Source organism: Fulmarus glacialis, unplaced genomic scaffold (genome assembly GCF_000690835.1).
Source record: "Fulmarus glacialis isolate BGI_N327 unplaced genomic scaffold, ASM69083v1 scaffold23273, whole genome shotgun sequence".
NCBI classification, from domain to species: domain Eukaryota; kingdom Metazoa; phylum Chordata; class Aves; order Procellariiformes; family Procellariidae; genus Fulmarus; species Fulmarus glacialis.
The window spans coordinates 16,340-31,596 of record NW_009202631.1 but is presented as its reverse complement, the minus strand read 5'-3'; the positions used below and the strand labels follow the sequence as shown (position 1 = coordinate 31,596).

The window sequence follows — 15,257 nt, the reverse complement described above, 5'->3', positions numbered from 1 at the left end:
GGCTCGGGAGCGGGGCGCGGCAGGGGCCGCAGCCCCGGCGGGAGCTGGTTCCGTCTGTAAAAAAACAAACGCGCTGGCTTGGGAAGTTTCTAAAAAGCGTAAAAATCGATTATTGTGGTGCTGAAGTCTAGGTATTTAATAGCACTCTTCTTGTGCGAGCAGCAGTTGATCACTTGTTGTTTTCCTTCTGTCAGGAAAACAACAGTATCTTGAATGTGTAGGGGTGGCTGCTGCTGCCGTCTTTGCTGAGGGGTTCTCATACTTGAAGCATACCGCTTGATTTAACTACAGTCTTGAAAGTAACCAAACGTAGCATATCCATAGCACATACAAGAGTTTGCCTGACTTCTTCCTATGCGTGATGGGCAATAAGATTACAAAGTACGTTTAGAAACGTCGTTTATGTGGTTAAAGTTTCATTGAACCAAGACACTTCAATGGTGTAAACATTTCTGAAGAAACAAATTTACAAATCATGTTGTGGAATAGCTATATTAGCTTTAAAATTTGCATATGCCTAAGTCTATGTATGACGTATGTAAACAATGTTTATAAACTGTGTTTAGGCTTATGTAACCTGAGTCTGCATCTGAGTCTGCACATTATTTTGTTTATAATACTTCAAAAGAAGTGAAGAACCCTGAAACGTTCTTGCTTCTGAAAAAGTACATGGGTCTCACAAGGTGCTTGTGAATTTTAGAAAAATACGGCTCACAAAGTTTGTAACTTCTATTTTAGTTTTTTTTTGCAGCCCTGACAATCTTCAGCGATATCTTTTACACACATCTTTTACTTTGTATAGTTATTTTCTCATGATAAGAATAGACTGGCCATACCTTTTAGTCTAATCAATAGTTGTTCAGGTTTGGGGTTTTTTTTTGCTTTAAAGCCACAGTTCTGAGAAGATTCTGGGGTTTTATGGTTTAATACGGGCTTCTTAAAGCCTTTACATGATATCTGTGGTGCTCCAAAGTGTCTATACAAAGAGAATGCAGAATTGAAGATCTCTCTAGGTAAAGATCTCTTTGTGTAACATTTGAATGCAACGGTACGTGATAGCATTTCTATTAGTTTTTTGATTTGTCAATTAGTATTTTTCAGTGAAAAATTAGCTTGCGTATAAAATAAATTCTTTGTATTCTTTGCTGTGTGGAAGTCCATTCTTGCATAACAATTTACACAATTGTATTGAGAGGTTTGTGAAAAATGTCTTCAATGTCCTGTGGGAACAACTAGAAGAGAATCTGATAACGATTTCTTTCTCTCTTGACTTTTGGTTCAAAAACAGGGATGTTGTGGAAACACAAGAGCATTATAAGAGCAGGTGGCGATCCATCTGGATTATGTATCTTACTATGTTTCTCAGTAGTGTAGGTGAGTAAACACAGGAGGATTTCAATGTTATTTGCTTAATGAATATATTTTGGTTTGAAAATTACAGGGTTTTCTAGATTGCAACTACATAGCTCCTTTAATGCTACTGTTCTTGTATAACCTTAAAAAGGTGCATTTTCTGATTCTTCAAAGAAAAGATATGACTAGCAAGTCAAGCAGAAAATTACGTTTAATAAGATAAGTTAAATAATACTCTGTTTTGAGACTAAATGACATATTGCTTAAATCTTTCGTTTAGGGCTTTGTAATAGTTTGGGGTAAAAGGTAGTGGCAGAGTAAGAATAAGTTTGCTCAGAACCAAACAAAACAAAGGTCACACTCTTATCATCCAAAGTGAAACTTCTGGGGAATGAAAATAGAAATAATGCTGAGTTCTTAAAAGGTAAGATCTTTGTGGGAATGTATATTATTTATTTCAAAATGTGTATGAGAGCTTGTTTTCTCCTATGGGATTTTGCATCTCCACTGCAGAACAAATTACTGTTTCATTCCTAAATAACTGCCCTTGGAAACAAGACTTCTGTTGATTTTTGACTTCTGGTGATTTTCTGTGGGCCTAGAAATTATCTTGAAAATCATAGGATACTTCAGTGATTATTTTTTTAATTTGATGAATTAAAATTTCTTTCATAAATGAATACAAATATGTTAGTATATCAAGAAATTCTTTTTACTCTGGGGACCTTGTTGTCTTTCCATTGGAAGGAAAAATCCCATGCAGTTTGCTTGGTGCATCAGTATTCTTTTCACAGGAATTTTTTTGTTCAGTGTGTACGCACCTATAAAATGTCCCTTTAAAGATGGTTCTGCCTAGGAATTATCACTCCTTAAAAAAAGCACATAACACATAGCTTTTTCAGGTGACAGACTGATGCACAGTTTTAGACTATAATAGGAGCAGAAGAATGAACGTGTAATAAGTGTTTTAGTAAAGCGAATTACTGATAAACATGGCAAATAAAGTAACTTCAGTTATGTTTTTACTATTGCAGGTTTCTCAATTGTAATTATGTCTGTGTGGCCATATCTCCAAAAGGTTTGTAAATATGGGTTTTTTTAATTAATAAGAACAGAAAACTCCTGCTCAGAAAGTATGTAATACAAAACTTGACATTTTATTTAGGAAACGAAACAATAAAGGAACGTGTGTGGTTATAAGAGGCTTTTATTTTGCCATCCACTTAGACAGCTTTCATTATTTCATGTAAAATCTGTCAGTTGATTTCCTGAATTGATAAAGGTACATCATAATCCAGAAATGTTTGGATTTCCAATGTAATGTCACTGTTTTCTTGGACAGTGAATCAACAGAAATATCTTTATCTGAATGCATTTGTAGTGTTAAAACATAATACACAAGGCTTGTCTGCATTTTGGGGAAAAAAAAGGCAAGCTGAAGTTAGAAGTTGCTCTGTGAATGTCAGATTGTTGCACGTAGGCCTTCTTGATATTCTTAACAGGGAATTGCCTGCGTTCCTGGATAGTGTTTTTAGTTTGGTTGGGGTTTTTTCCATCTTTGTTGCATTCTTGTTAAAAATGGCATAAAAGGTGTCTAAAACTTTAATTTAATCTGTGCTAGGGTATTGCTGCTCCTGGAATTGTAGAAGGCAGTTTCAAATGCAAATTTGGAAGAACATATCCTGGGCAGGGTCCTAGAGGTATCGTTAAAATTGAGGCTGGTGCTGAGAAGAAAAGAAAATACGTCATCAGCCTTGTGAATCAGGACAGGTTCAGGCACGTGCAGAGATCACTTAAGTGATTCCTTGCTCCTGGGATGTACGTTGTCTACCGTACTACTTAAGTTATGTCTATAGCCTATAACATCAGCAGTGCTGCATGAAAACTATTTGAGTTTGCTGCAAGTGAGCCTCAGAAGCAAAGCACTTTTTATTGGTTTGGTGCATTGCTGGAGACAGTTAGCCAAGGTTTATTGCCCCAGACAAAGTACTATGTGAAAACAACTACTTCCAAGACCCGGAGTGGTGTATTTATATTAAACACTGCACAATGCCATGCAGACACACTAACTTATTTAGCGATAGCTTAGGTTTGACACTGCATTGCGTAGTGCCATATACCCTCAGAATTACAGTGCAGAGCCTTAGGTATTTCAGGTACTGATTCTAAAATGGTTCTGTTGATATTACAAAATACTATAATACTTTACCCATAGAATTGATTAATTTGTTTCTGCAGATTGATCCGACAGCAGATGCGAGTTTCTTGGGCTGGATTATAGCTTCATATAGTATTGGCCAAATGGTTGCCTCTCCCCTGTTCGGCTTCTGGTCCAATTACAGGCCAAGGCGAGAACCTCTCGTTGTTTCGACTGCTATTTCAGTAGCTGCTAATTGTCTTTATGCCTACGTCCATGTACCTCATTCACACAACAAATACTACATGCTGACTGCACGTGCTCTTGTGGGATTTGGAGCAGGTAACCACAGCAGAATTTACATTTCTGAAAATTATTAAATTCTATGTTTCGTGTAAAATAGTTAACATGATATTTTAGTACCAGATTTACCATTATGTGAATGATAACTTACTACTTAACAAAACAAAGAGACGGCCAATGCTAGTTTATAATAAAATTGTGTAATTTTGCACTTGTGTATAAATACTAGACGGAGCGCTGGGTTTTACTCTCTTGCAAAATAAGAAAAAAAAAAAATCCCTAAAATAAATGTAATTGGATAATTTAAGAATATAACTCAGTATTTACATGAACACTTTCTTGGTTTTGTTTTTTTTAAGGAAATGTGGCTGTAGTTCGATCGTATATTGCAGGTGCCACTTCTCTTACGGAAAGAACAAGTGCCATGGCCAATACCAGTGCCTGCCAAGCGGTTGGCTTCATATTAGGACCAGGTAAAGCATATCTTCTTTCCTCACTTCTCTAATACTTTTTAGGATGAAATTGGGCATTGGAAGTAGGAATCCTCAGCAGCTGTTGAGGATTTTAAGGCATAGTTTGTCAGTGGTATCAAAATTCAATAAATGGCATCCATTCATGTATACTTGTGTATGCCAATATAAACTAAATATTCCAGTCCAAAGAAAATCTAATTGTTTGTAGTTAAAAACTAGCTGTTTTGGATTGCTGGCTGCAGGAAAAACGAGTTCCAAAATGCTTTCTTGTACCAGTACCCACTAAATAGTCTATGACCAATTGCACTTTATTCATGGAGAAGGGAATTTAACATTACTGTACTTGGGCAAACATTTTCACCTTTCCGAAATGACTGAAAATTTCACCTTGCCTCACATGTTGTAGAAAATAACATCCAACAGATCTTTCTGATCTTGTAGTGACGATCACAAAATCTTCATATTGGCAAAAATTTTAAGCCCTAGCACAAGTATTACAGAGAGCTAAGGGAACAAAGAGCTCAAGGGGTGTTTGTTAGATCAGGCATAACTGTGGCTTTTGAGGTATTCTAGCTGCTTCATGGCAGAAATGTGTTAGACTTGCCTTGTGTTGTAAAGAGAGACCAGTAATTTTGTCCTAAACAGCCTCTACTGATTACTTGTCTTATATAGCTGGAGATTAAGATTATCCAATTAGTAGAGCTTAAGTGCTCTGTGTATGATAATATAATGAGGTGAACATTTAGGGCTGAAAGTTTTTTCTCCAGTTGATTATTACTAGCGCTATTGATGGAGCATTAAAGGGTCTATAGCAAGAAAAAATCTGCACTCTTTGTGTGATTTGCATGGAGTATAAATTTAGGTAATTCCTTTTCCTAATTTAATAGGGACTCTCAGTCTGTTTCCTAACAGTAGTAAGCAAATGGCCTGATCTTACAATCTTTTGCTCTCCACCAATTTAAATTTTAATCAAAAAAACCCCACAACTTCTTTTCTCTCTAGCTTGCCCTTAGCACGAGGGATAGTCCAGTCCCAGGACCAAGGTTTTCTGTGTAGGAGGAAGAGGAAAAAGAGTAAATCAGCTGTCTGCACATGGCTAAGAAAATTAACCATTGGTACACTCAGAATTCAGTTCCAGTTCATTAAGTGTCATGCTGTTGTTTATACAGTGTATTTGTATGTAACCAAGTAGTTTTCTGGCTAGTTGAGATCCCACTGGTATCCATCAGTTTATTTAGAGTAGGATTCTCAAAATGTGAAAGGTTTGACAGGTATAATATTTAAAGTTTACTTAGCAATTAGAACAACTTTGCTTATCCAGTGTTATATGTTTATTCTATATGTGTTCTAGTATTTTCTTAATGATTCTCAAGATGTTCTTAACACATGTATGTTTTTAAGTTTTTCAGACATGTTTTACACTTATTGGAGAAGAAGGAATAACATGGAAATTAGTTCATCTTCAGCTGAACATGTATACAGCACCAGTTCTATTTGGAGCTCTCTTAGGAGTTACTAATATTATTCTCATCTTTGCCATATTCAGGTAATCAAGTCAAAAAAGAGAAATATTCTGCCTTGTTTTAGTGGGTGGCTTGCAACAAATAATATGCAGCTCAGAAGGAGGAGTAATAAGCCTGAACTCTGGAGTGCTAAAACTATAAGCTGTTATTTATTTTTCAGGGTTTCTACCTTCTTTAATACATATCTTCTTCATTATGCTCATAAATTAATCATAGTGGTGTTATGGCTAGAATGTAAATTGATGAAAAAAGTTAGAGCTGTTAGATTATTAGCTTAGCCGTGATATATTTTTAATGTTGGTGGTTTCTGCCCATGTTTTTTCTCTAAAGAGAAATAAGGTTAGCTTGTCTGTAGGGTTCTCACTGTCTGTGTCTTTCCTTTAAGAATCTCGAGGTGGGGGTTTATGCATTATCCCATTGGTGGCAGTGAGGGGAGGGAAGAGATGCACACAGATATGTGATATTCTCCCACTAGAATATTTTCTTTCTTGAATATGGTGGTGTTCACTGCAGTCAAATGTAGACTACACAGATGATGTTTAAATGAGCTGGAAATAATTAGAATATAAGTTTACGCCATTTAGAATTATTTTAATACAAACTTGACTCAATAGTAGATCAAATAAATATGTGTATTAATGAAAACAGTTCTAAATTTCTAGAGACCATCGAGTGGATGACATGGGACGGCAGTGCAAAAGTATCAATTTTGAAGGAGAAGGTACCTATGTTTTCTTGAAAACATTCTGTGATTATAATTTTGCAGTAATCTCTTGTTACATACAAGCATTTAGAAGTATTCTAAAGTCTGATGCTTTGGGAACTCGAAGTGGAAAACAGACTACATCTCTTTCTAACTGGTCCAGAAATTGCTTCATGTCCATGTTGTGTCCATAGTGCTGTCTGGTAGCAAAGAAGAAAAAAAAAATATTGTATGGATCCTTCCAGATTTTCACCCTGGAACTGTGTCTTCCAAGGGACAGAATTAAGTGAATATGGACATTAAAAAAATCTCCCTTAACTTCTACTCTGCACTCATACTTCTCTTTTGTTCTGTATCACGCAATATTGTTATTGCATATCAGCTTTCACATACGGCATCTTATTAAAATGTGTATGTTGTATAAGTAAATTTGGTTGATGAGACTAAAGTACAGTAATTGCCACATACAGTGCAACACCTTACGTTCAATATATACCCTTTTTGTAGGCAGTTCAAATTTTTTAAAACATTGTGAGTATCCCTTTCACTTGAAGAGCAAAAAGTATATGAAAGATCGTTTTAAACCTCTCTTAAAATCTATGGAAGTCACCAGTTTATTGTATTAGTTTTCTGTTTAAAAAGGGAGCTGTATGTGCACACCACACGTGCGTGTTTTGTGTATGAAAATGCTATGCCCAAATTAGAGGAACAAAGGCTTCGTGGTAGTGCAGAGAATTCTACTGTGTACTTTTTCCTGTACCTTGCAAGAGGAACAGAGTAATTGAAGTTTCGACAATTCCATTTTGATTTAAAACATTTTACTTAGATTGTCAAAATATAACTGCCTAGCTGCCCACCAACCTGCGCGTTAAATACTTAACAGAGTAAGGGAATCATTACTGTTTGTAATTTGTGGTGGTGTAAAAAAAGCTTAGTTTGCAGTTGAGATTTTTCTTTTGTTTTGTTGCAGAAAGTGGTGTTCTGGATCAGGACGCAGAAGGAAACGTTGACCATGTTGCTGTGGTAGCAATCAATTTTCTTTTCTTTGTCATCTTGTTTGTGTTTGCTGTCTTTGAAACGTAAGTTTGTCTATTTTCTCTCAAAATACTTAGACATGTAATTAGTTAGACTGGGTGTGCATGTAAAGGCTTTTCTGTTGCACTCATTTTCTTAACTGTACTCTTCATAAATAGAAGTCCAAAACCGTATGCAATCGAATTGATGTATACTGATATAAAGTAATGAATTAAAGGTCAGTAATAACTAAAAATATGTAACATACAGTTTGTGGTATATGAAACGTTAATGTAAAAGCTTTTGAATGGATGCAAACCCATTCTTAAGTATTTAAAAAAAAAAAAAAAGTAGCTTAACTTGGGCTACCTAAAATCTTCAGAGAAAACTGTGTCTTCAGCTGAGTACCTTGTTCTATACTTTTTATTTGAATTTTGTAATTTTTTAGTATGATTCTGATTAGCTCCAAAAGCTCCAGTGAAGATCTTACTTCAGTAATAGTTAAAACAATTGTTTGATATAGTTAATGCAATTGTATTCTTAATTACACTGTTTTACATGACTGTGTTTTTTACCTGAAGAGGTATGTCGTGTATTCCCAAACTTTCTGTGTAAAAAAAAAAAAAAAAAAAAAAAAAAAAAAGAAAAAGTAAAACATAACAACATTATCTCAGACTGAAGTATACGTCATTTTTTTAATTTATAAAATTCTTTGAGGATATAAGATTTATTTTGTAAGTTTTTTGAGTTCTAACGTATCTAAAATTTCTTTTGACAATATGTCTCTGCCGTAATTGTATTATTTTTAGAAAATTGAGTTCCTAGAGACTGGTTGGTTGCTAAAACTGGAACAGTATTAAATGTTTATTATTTTTATACTCACAGGGCCTGATTTTTTTTTTTCTATTACTCTTGCTTTGCTTTAACTCCATCAACTTTTCATCAACTATGGGAAATAGATTAATGATGCTTCAGAATATGGCTGGTGTAATGCAGTTACGTTTTGAATTTTGTGAATTTTGTCTAGTGGATTTAGTTTTAATAAATGATGCATGATAGAATTAATTTATAACTAGCCTGTGTTTTCTGATACACCCGTCAGGAGGAAAGGCTTCTATACCACTGTGTTTGATGTTTGGGACAACATATGTCTGGAAACGACTGTATAGAAGAAGCTTCTTTTTAATTAATTTAATTTTGTTCTGTCAATTTAGTATAGCTACTCCACTGACGATGGATATGTATTCCTGGACCAGGAAAGAAGCCGTTTTTTATAATGGAATAATCCTCAGTGTGGTTGGCATTGAATCGGTTATTGTTTTCTTGGTGGTTAAAACGCTATCTAAAAAGTAAGTTTTTGGAGTTCATCGGAATTTTGTTACTTACGTTAGCTAGGTGTGAAAAGGTTTACGGCAAGGCCAAAGCTGCGTTACTTTTACTTGTTAATGAATTTGGGTTTACTGTGACAATGAAGTACTTCCAGTTTTGACACAGCCATGATGCTGTGGTTGTTCTTTATTTCTGTTAACATAACCCCCTTCCTTGTCTGTCTTTTACCCTTGAATCACAAGAAAAACAGGTTTTAAGTTACTGTAATTTTGCAATTTTTCTTGCAAGTGTTTTGGTCGGGCATCTTTTCCACAAACTAATGGGCTATGTCGTTAGCACCTTCATAAATTTTACTTTAATTAAGTGATATATTTAATTGTAATTTCATTGTTTGATAGGACTGGTGAGCGTGCCATACTCCATGGAGGCTTACTGATTGTCTTGGTTGGATTCTTTATCTTACTGCCTTGGGGGAAAAAACTACCAAATATCCAGTGGCAAGGTATAATTCAAGTCATACTAAACTATCATCATAATGTTTGTTTGAAAGCTTTGTATTGTATTTTTTTCTTAATGGCATGCATAATTTATTTTTACAGAAATAAAGAACAACTCCATTCCCAAAACAATTTCCACTGAAATGTTAATGCCTTTCTGGAGTTTGCAAGCAATGCAGCTTCCATCCAACCACACAGTGGAACCCGTAGGCTGCCCTGTCACACAGTCCTGGTGCCTGAATACTCCGATGATCTATCTGGCCCAGTATATCAGCTCTGACATACTCATAGGATTGGGCTATCCAGTTTGTAATGTCATGTCTTACACTTTATACTCAAAAATTCTAGGACCGAAGCCTCAGGTAAGCATGATGCCTAAACAGTTTATTTCATTTGCTCTCCCAGGACTTGTACCCTCTTTATTAGAATGAGGGATCTAGCCAAAATTCTTTCTGTCATTAGCCAAATAATAGTACGTTTCAACCTGGGCAGAAGTTTCCAGGAACTATAATCTTTTTTTAAAACCCAAGGCAAGTCCCTAGAGGAATTAAGAGTCCCTAGCAGAAAAAGCAAGGCTGGTACTACAATTTATGGCGAATCTTACAGCGTGAAAATTTCAGAGCAACTAAGCCCAAAGCTTGTGACTTTCACGACTGTTCTGGAGGAGTCATTTTTGTTACAACCAATTATATATTTGGAATGTCAGTACTGAATAATGTTCCTCTTACTAAGTATGTTATATAAAGACTACAAATGCTATGATACCTGCAGTTCTTGATATTTTACAGTGGTGAAACACATAGCAAGCTGATATTACTGCTTAACAAAAAATTTTCTTCCCTTTTCACCACTTACCTCATTTTTTCCATGTTATGTTTTGCTGTAAGAGACTAAATGCTTTGAGCCAGAATGCCTTTTTATGAGAAAGCTATAGTGTGTAGCTCAGTGGAGCATTCGAATTAATGCTTAGAGAAGCTGAGCAGTACTCTTGGAAACAAAGTATCTTAATGAGTTAAGAAAGATAAGCAATTGCTTAAACACATCTAAATTTTCTAATTAGAATGGGAATTATTGGCTAGCCAAATAATTCCTGTATCACTAACATAAGCTTTTGATCTTCTGTAGGGTGTCTACATGGGATGGTTAACTGCCTCTGGAAGTGGAGCACGAATACTTGGGCCTGTTTTTGTGAGCCAAATATACACTCACCTGGGACCACGTTGGGCATTTAGCTTAATCTGTGGAGTAGTTGTAGTCTCACTCTTACTCTTGGAGATAGTATACAAGAGACTAATTGCATTTTCTGTCAGATATGGAAGGATGCAAGAAGAGAATTGTTAAATATGTGTTTAGGAAAAAAGAAAACTAAAACCAACCAGAAATAATACTTTAGTTTATTACTACTTTTTAATGAGGAGTACCTAACTGCTGACCTTGTTGGCTGTATACTCCATGTACTTACACATGGACGGAACACATAACTTGGTCATATCCTAATACATGGTTACACCTGCTGCAACAGAGCTTTTCTATTCTGCTTTTCTAGCAGCAAAGGAAGGATGTGAACAAGTTAGATCAATACAATGGCACGTTTGAAGTGTGTACAGTTTAAATGATGCACTTGGGTACTGAATGCAGCTGTGAAGGTCACAGGTTACATGGATCCTTTCGAGGAAGAATTACAAGAAATATTTATCTTGATTCTGTGAATCAGGATTAGTAACTCTTTTGTAGCTACAAGATTAGTTGAGCTGCATGCACTTTGTATGGAAACATCACTTAAGTGAACCTCCTCTGATGTTCAGTTTGCTAGCTTGTAAGCACTGGTTAATACAAAATGTCTCACTTTGGAAACTGTTACGTATCGGTACATCTTCTCCAGGATTTCAAATGAAACGTGACAGAATTGTAGAGGAAGGTAGGTGCCTGCTTCACAAGCAGTTTGTGTGGGATTTGGGTATTTAAGTTAGTTGGTTAAGAGCCATTGAAAATCACAGCCTCAGTGGCTGCTACGTGAACTACAGTGAACCATATGTGCAATTTTTCTTACTGTTTTGCTGAATGCCTTTTTGTAGCAAGAAAGATAACCTGCACAGAGTTGAATTATGCAGTTTTTCTTAACTTTACTACAAGAAGGAAACACTAAGCATGATCGTTTACACTTTTGTTGTCATTTGTGGGAATGAATGCACTATGCTGAGCGACCAGTGTTAATTAAGTATAAAGGAGGAAACTGGTCTCTCAGGTGTTAACTATTATTTGTAGACTTATTGTTTTCTGATAATATGATATGAGAAACAGGAATTTACAATGTTGGAATCATTCAGTGTTTATTTTAAAAAGTGAGATGATAATTTTCCTTTATAACAGGGCCTAAGCTTGTCTGTATGGGTTGTTTCATCTGTTTCAATACTACTGGGGAAAAAAATGTGGAGTAACTCCAGTATGAGTTGTAGCTGCTGCTTAATGTGTCTAATACTTGATGCTTACTGAATTTATTAAATGTAATTAAGTATTCCTATGTAATCAATTGTTCAAACACTAAAAGACTACTGAATTAAAAGATTATTTTTTCAATACTGACTGAAGGGCACACAGAAGTCTTATTCTCTCTCGGGCTTTCCTGCTGCAGAATCACAAAATGTTATGAGAAAGGACTTTGCTTTTATAAGCATTTCTTTTATATGCTAATCATAATAAATAGTACCAGAAATACTTTTTAGTGGTGAAAACAGACTGCAAAATAAAGTGCTTAGAGTTACAGCAACTGAAAGTTACTTCAGTCACGAGAAATTGGTGTTACCTTAGACATAAGAAATGCAAGTTTTCAAAATGGCTAACATGGTTAGGATTTTCAGTTTGTGCTGAAAGTATGTATGTTGTAGGGTTTTTACTACTGCTGTTCTTCAAGTTAGCTAACTTCCAACTTCAGAGTGAGAAAATGTTTGGGTACTTGAGAGCTTATTTTAGCTGTAACTTATTTAAAGGGTTAAGGATAAAACTAGATTCAAGCCTCTTCTTCTGCAGTGAATACCTGTAGAAAAAAAGGAGTAGCCCATGCACATTAGTATGTTTACATAATAATTAAAATAAGAAAGTAAGGTTTGAAATTCCTTGGCCATGAGAGTTGTTTTTATTTTCCTAGGTCAGCTGTGTTTTAAGCTATGGCTTGCTTGTTATGGATTATCCTCCTCTCATTCTTACAAAACATGTTCTTGTATTCACAGGTAGGGCTTCTGTTTTTTCTTTTTATTCTGGTTAGCAATGTAATGTAACTGTACTTAAGTCACACTGTTCCTTACATGCTAGCTGATTGTTCTTTCTAAGCATTTATGCCTTTCTGCCCTCTGGTGTCTACCTCTTAGGCTTTCTTCAACTATTTGTATATTTAGCTTGCACATCAAACTAGATTATATTATGTCTGAAGTAAAGAGAATCAGTGTGGCTGATAACGCAAGTTTTTAACATGCAGTGCTGACCCCCATCTTACCAAGGTTGACTTGCTACTTAAAGTCAGCTGATTTAAGATTAAAGTACTAAAACAAAATGTTTCTTCCAAGAAAGCAGTATTTATGTGCACATGTTTGTATCTACAGGTATATTCAAAAAAACTTAAGTGTCTTGCATAAGAGCTATGCATACTACTTGGTTTATTAAAGACTTATAATAGTTATTTTACCATGCAGTCATTCTATCCAAGTATGAAGGTCTAACATGAGAAGGTACACTTTTCAAGTGAAAGAGCAGTTAAAGAAAACTCCTTTTGGAGAATCATTTAAGGCTGCTTTTTTTTTTTAAGTGCTATTTATATATCTTACTTTGCCAAATTCTTTATTTGCAAGCTATTTCCTTGATTTGGACATGACAAAATATCAAAAGTCTCTCTATTAGAGACTAGATAAATAAGAACTGACTTGTAGTCAAGGCTATTTCAGCTCTAAGCTGAGCCTGCAGAGTTGAAGAAGCTGTATTGGAACATCTCTTTCCTGAGGGTTTTGCAGCTCAGTTTATTGTGCCTAGACCACATGTGCAAGCCACCTTCAGCTCTTCTGAAACTCTCCATCTTCCCCCCACTGACACCTTTTTGGATCCCACTCAACTTGAACATGAAACAAATAAATAGATCTGGACAATTACCACTGCATTTATTTTTTTTTTTTGTATAAAATGCTTGTGCAGGGAAGTTAAAGCTGCTGCTACAAAAAATAAAAACAAAGTTATAAAACATATACATATTTACATATATTACTTGTAAGATGTAAAAATGTAAATTATTTACAAATACAAAACTTCAACAGCACAGATACATTTTCCTTGATTGTTGGCACTGAGTAAGCAGTGGGGGAAGAATAAAAAATACAACAGATTCAGATTATTTCCAAAAAGGTGATGCTATCTAGAACTAAGTTGCTCAATGTTTTGCTTGAGCAAGTTTATCCATCATTTTGAGGAAAAACATGTTTTCTGTGATACTTTACAAGCAATTTGCTACACATAAACAGAGCAACCCTTCCCTTCCTAATTTTTTACCAGCTTTTGGAGGAATTTCTGCATAAGCCGAGTAATATCAGTCACTTTACTTGAAAGTCAGTGAGTGAGTTTATTAAGCTCTTGTGTCCTGACACCTGCTTTGCTTTCATCAGTGGGGAGCAGCTGGATTGGTAAACATCACAAGAATAGAAGACAGACAGTGCAGCTTCTCTTTGATGTATTCTGGCAACTTGTCATTTTCTCCATACCTAGGAAAGGCAAAAAAGCATAGAAAAATGTAGATGCTTGAAGTAATTTGTTTTATTTCAGGACAGCATAATTATTTCAAAACTTACCTGTAAATAGGCAAACCACTAAGTCAAGTAGATTTTAAGTATATCTAGACACATTAATTGGAGCTTGATGGCTTAAATCTAGACACCCCCCTTCCCTATATGTATTTAACTGAAGAGTGTTTCAGGTAAAGAAAATATCTAAACAATGTTTAAAGCTGCAATATCTGAACAGACTGTATATTACTGTCTCAAACTTCGCACAGAGGAAGCATGTTACGGATTGGCTATATTTGTATGGGAAGTGTCTAGTGTCCAAAAGACATACAAAACTTCACCTGAGCATTTCAGGTCTACGCATCAATGTTGACATGCTATCTCCCTAATCTAGCAGTATTCTTGGAAGAAGAAATTTTTAAAAAGTATTAAAACCTTACTTTTCTCCCCTTCCCTCTTTTAAATACTATACCTGAATAGTGGCTATACTCTGGAGACCAAGTAGATGCATTCCCAGCTTTTTAAAATTTGTTTGTTATTCAGAGTTCAGTCAAAGCTATGGGTGTTTCTCTTTATTTATTAAGCTTATATAAGCTAATCAACTAAGAAGTGACTGAAAAGCTAAGTTTTAATATTTACAAAACAAAATGAATAGCAGCTATGAAGTTTACCTTATGTATAACAGCCTTGCACTGACAGTAAACTGGACTATTTTTATAGCAGTAATAGACTTACCTAGTTGTCTGGCCATCTGGAGAGGTGTAAGTGATAGAAGAAACGCCTGCTTGGGCTACCAGTTGGGATCCATCATTAAACTGAACCCATACTGCTCCACTGGTCAGCTAACAAGAGAAGTTGCATTATGGTTTGAAGACATAAAATACAAGATTACATATCTAGAATTTTTCTAATAACTGAAGCTGAAAGTTTTTCAGAATTGCTGAAGTAACTTGGGTATCTTGGTCAGTCTTTTAACAATAAAGATTGCATCTATACTGCTTTGGAGAAAGTGGTCTCATGCAGTCTCAAGAATCAGGCTTCCTAAGGTTTCAGATACTCAGCTTTAGTCATCCTTTTCAGTGAGAGTTAAACAAAGAAGTACCTTTAGCTTAACCTAAAGAAATTTTAAATAGGACCAAACATAAAATAGAAGGCCCATTTGTGA

The 15,257-nt window shown here is 35.3% G+C and overlaps 2 protein-coding genes across 2 annotated transcripts in view; one reads left to right on the top strand and one right to left on the bottom strand.

Annotated features, from left to right (window-relative positions):
* The first annotated feature begins 361 nt into the window (after positions 1-361).
* MFSD8 (major facilitator superfamily domain containing 8) lies at positions 362-10,773 on the top strand. The gene is made up of 12 exons (XM_009574366.1): positions 362-381; positions 1,196-1,374; positions 2,388-2,431; positions 3,592-3,832; positions 4,153-4,266; positions 5,668-5,812; positions 6,452-6,510; positions 7,463-7,571; positions 8,721-8,855; positions 9,234-9,337; positions 9,435-9,694; positions 10,458-10,773. The coding sequence occupies exons 1-12, from the start codon at positions 362-364 to the stop codon at positions 10,671-10,673; spliced, it is 1,626 nt and encodes a 541-aa protein (XP_009572661.1). The 3' UTR covers positions 10,674-10,773.
* A 3,198-nt stretch (positions 10,774-13,971) lies between these two features.
* The window catches only part of PLK4 (polo-like kinase 4), a gene marked incomplete at its 5' end in the record, with an annotated part of 17,034 nt that continues 15,748 nt past the window's right edge, over positions 13,972-15,257 (bottom strand). Inside the window, 2 exons of the mRNA XM_009574365.1 lie at positions 13,972-14,071; positions 14,828-14,934. Of these exons, the coding sequence (XP_009572660.1) occupies positions 13,972-14,071; positions 14,828-14,934 (207 nt within the window). The remainder of the gene's footprint in view (positions 14,072-14,827; positions 14,935-15,257) is intronic.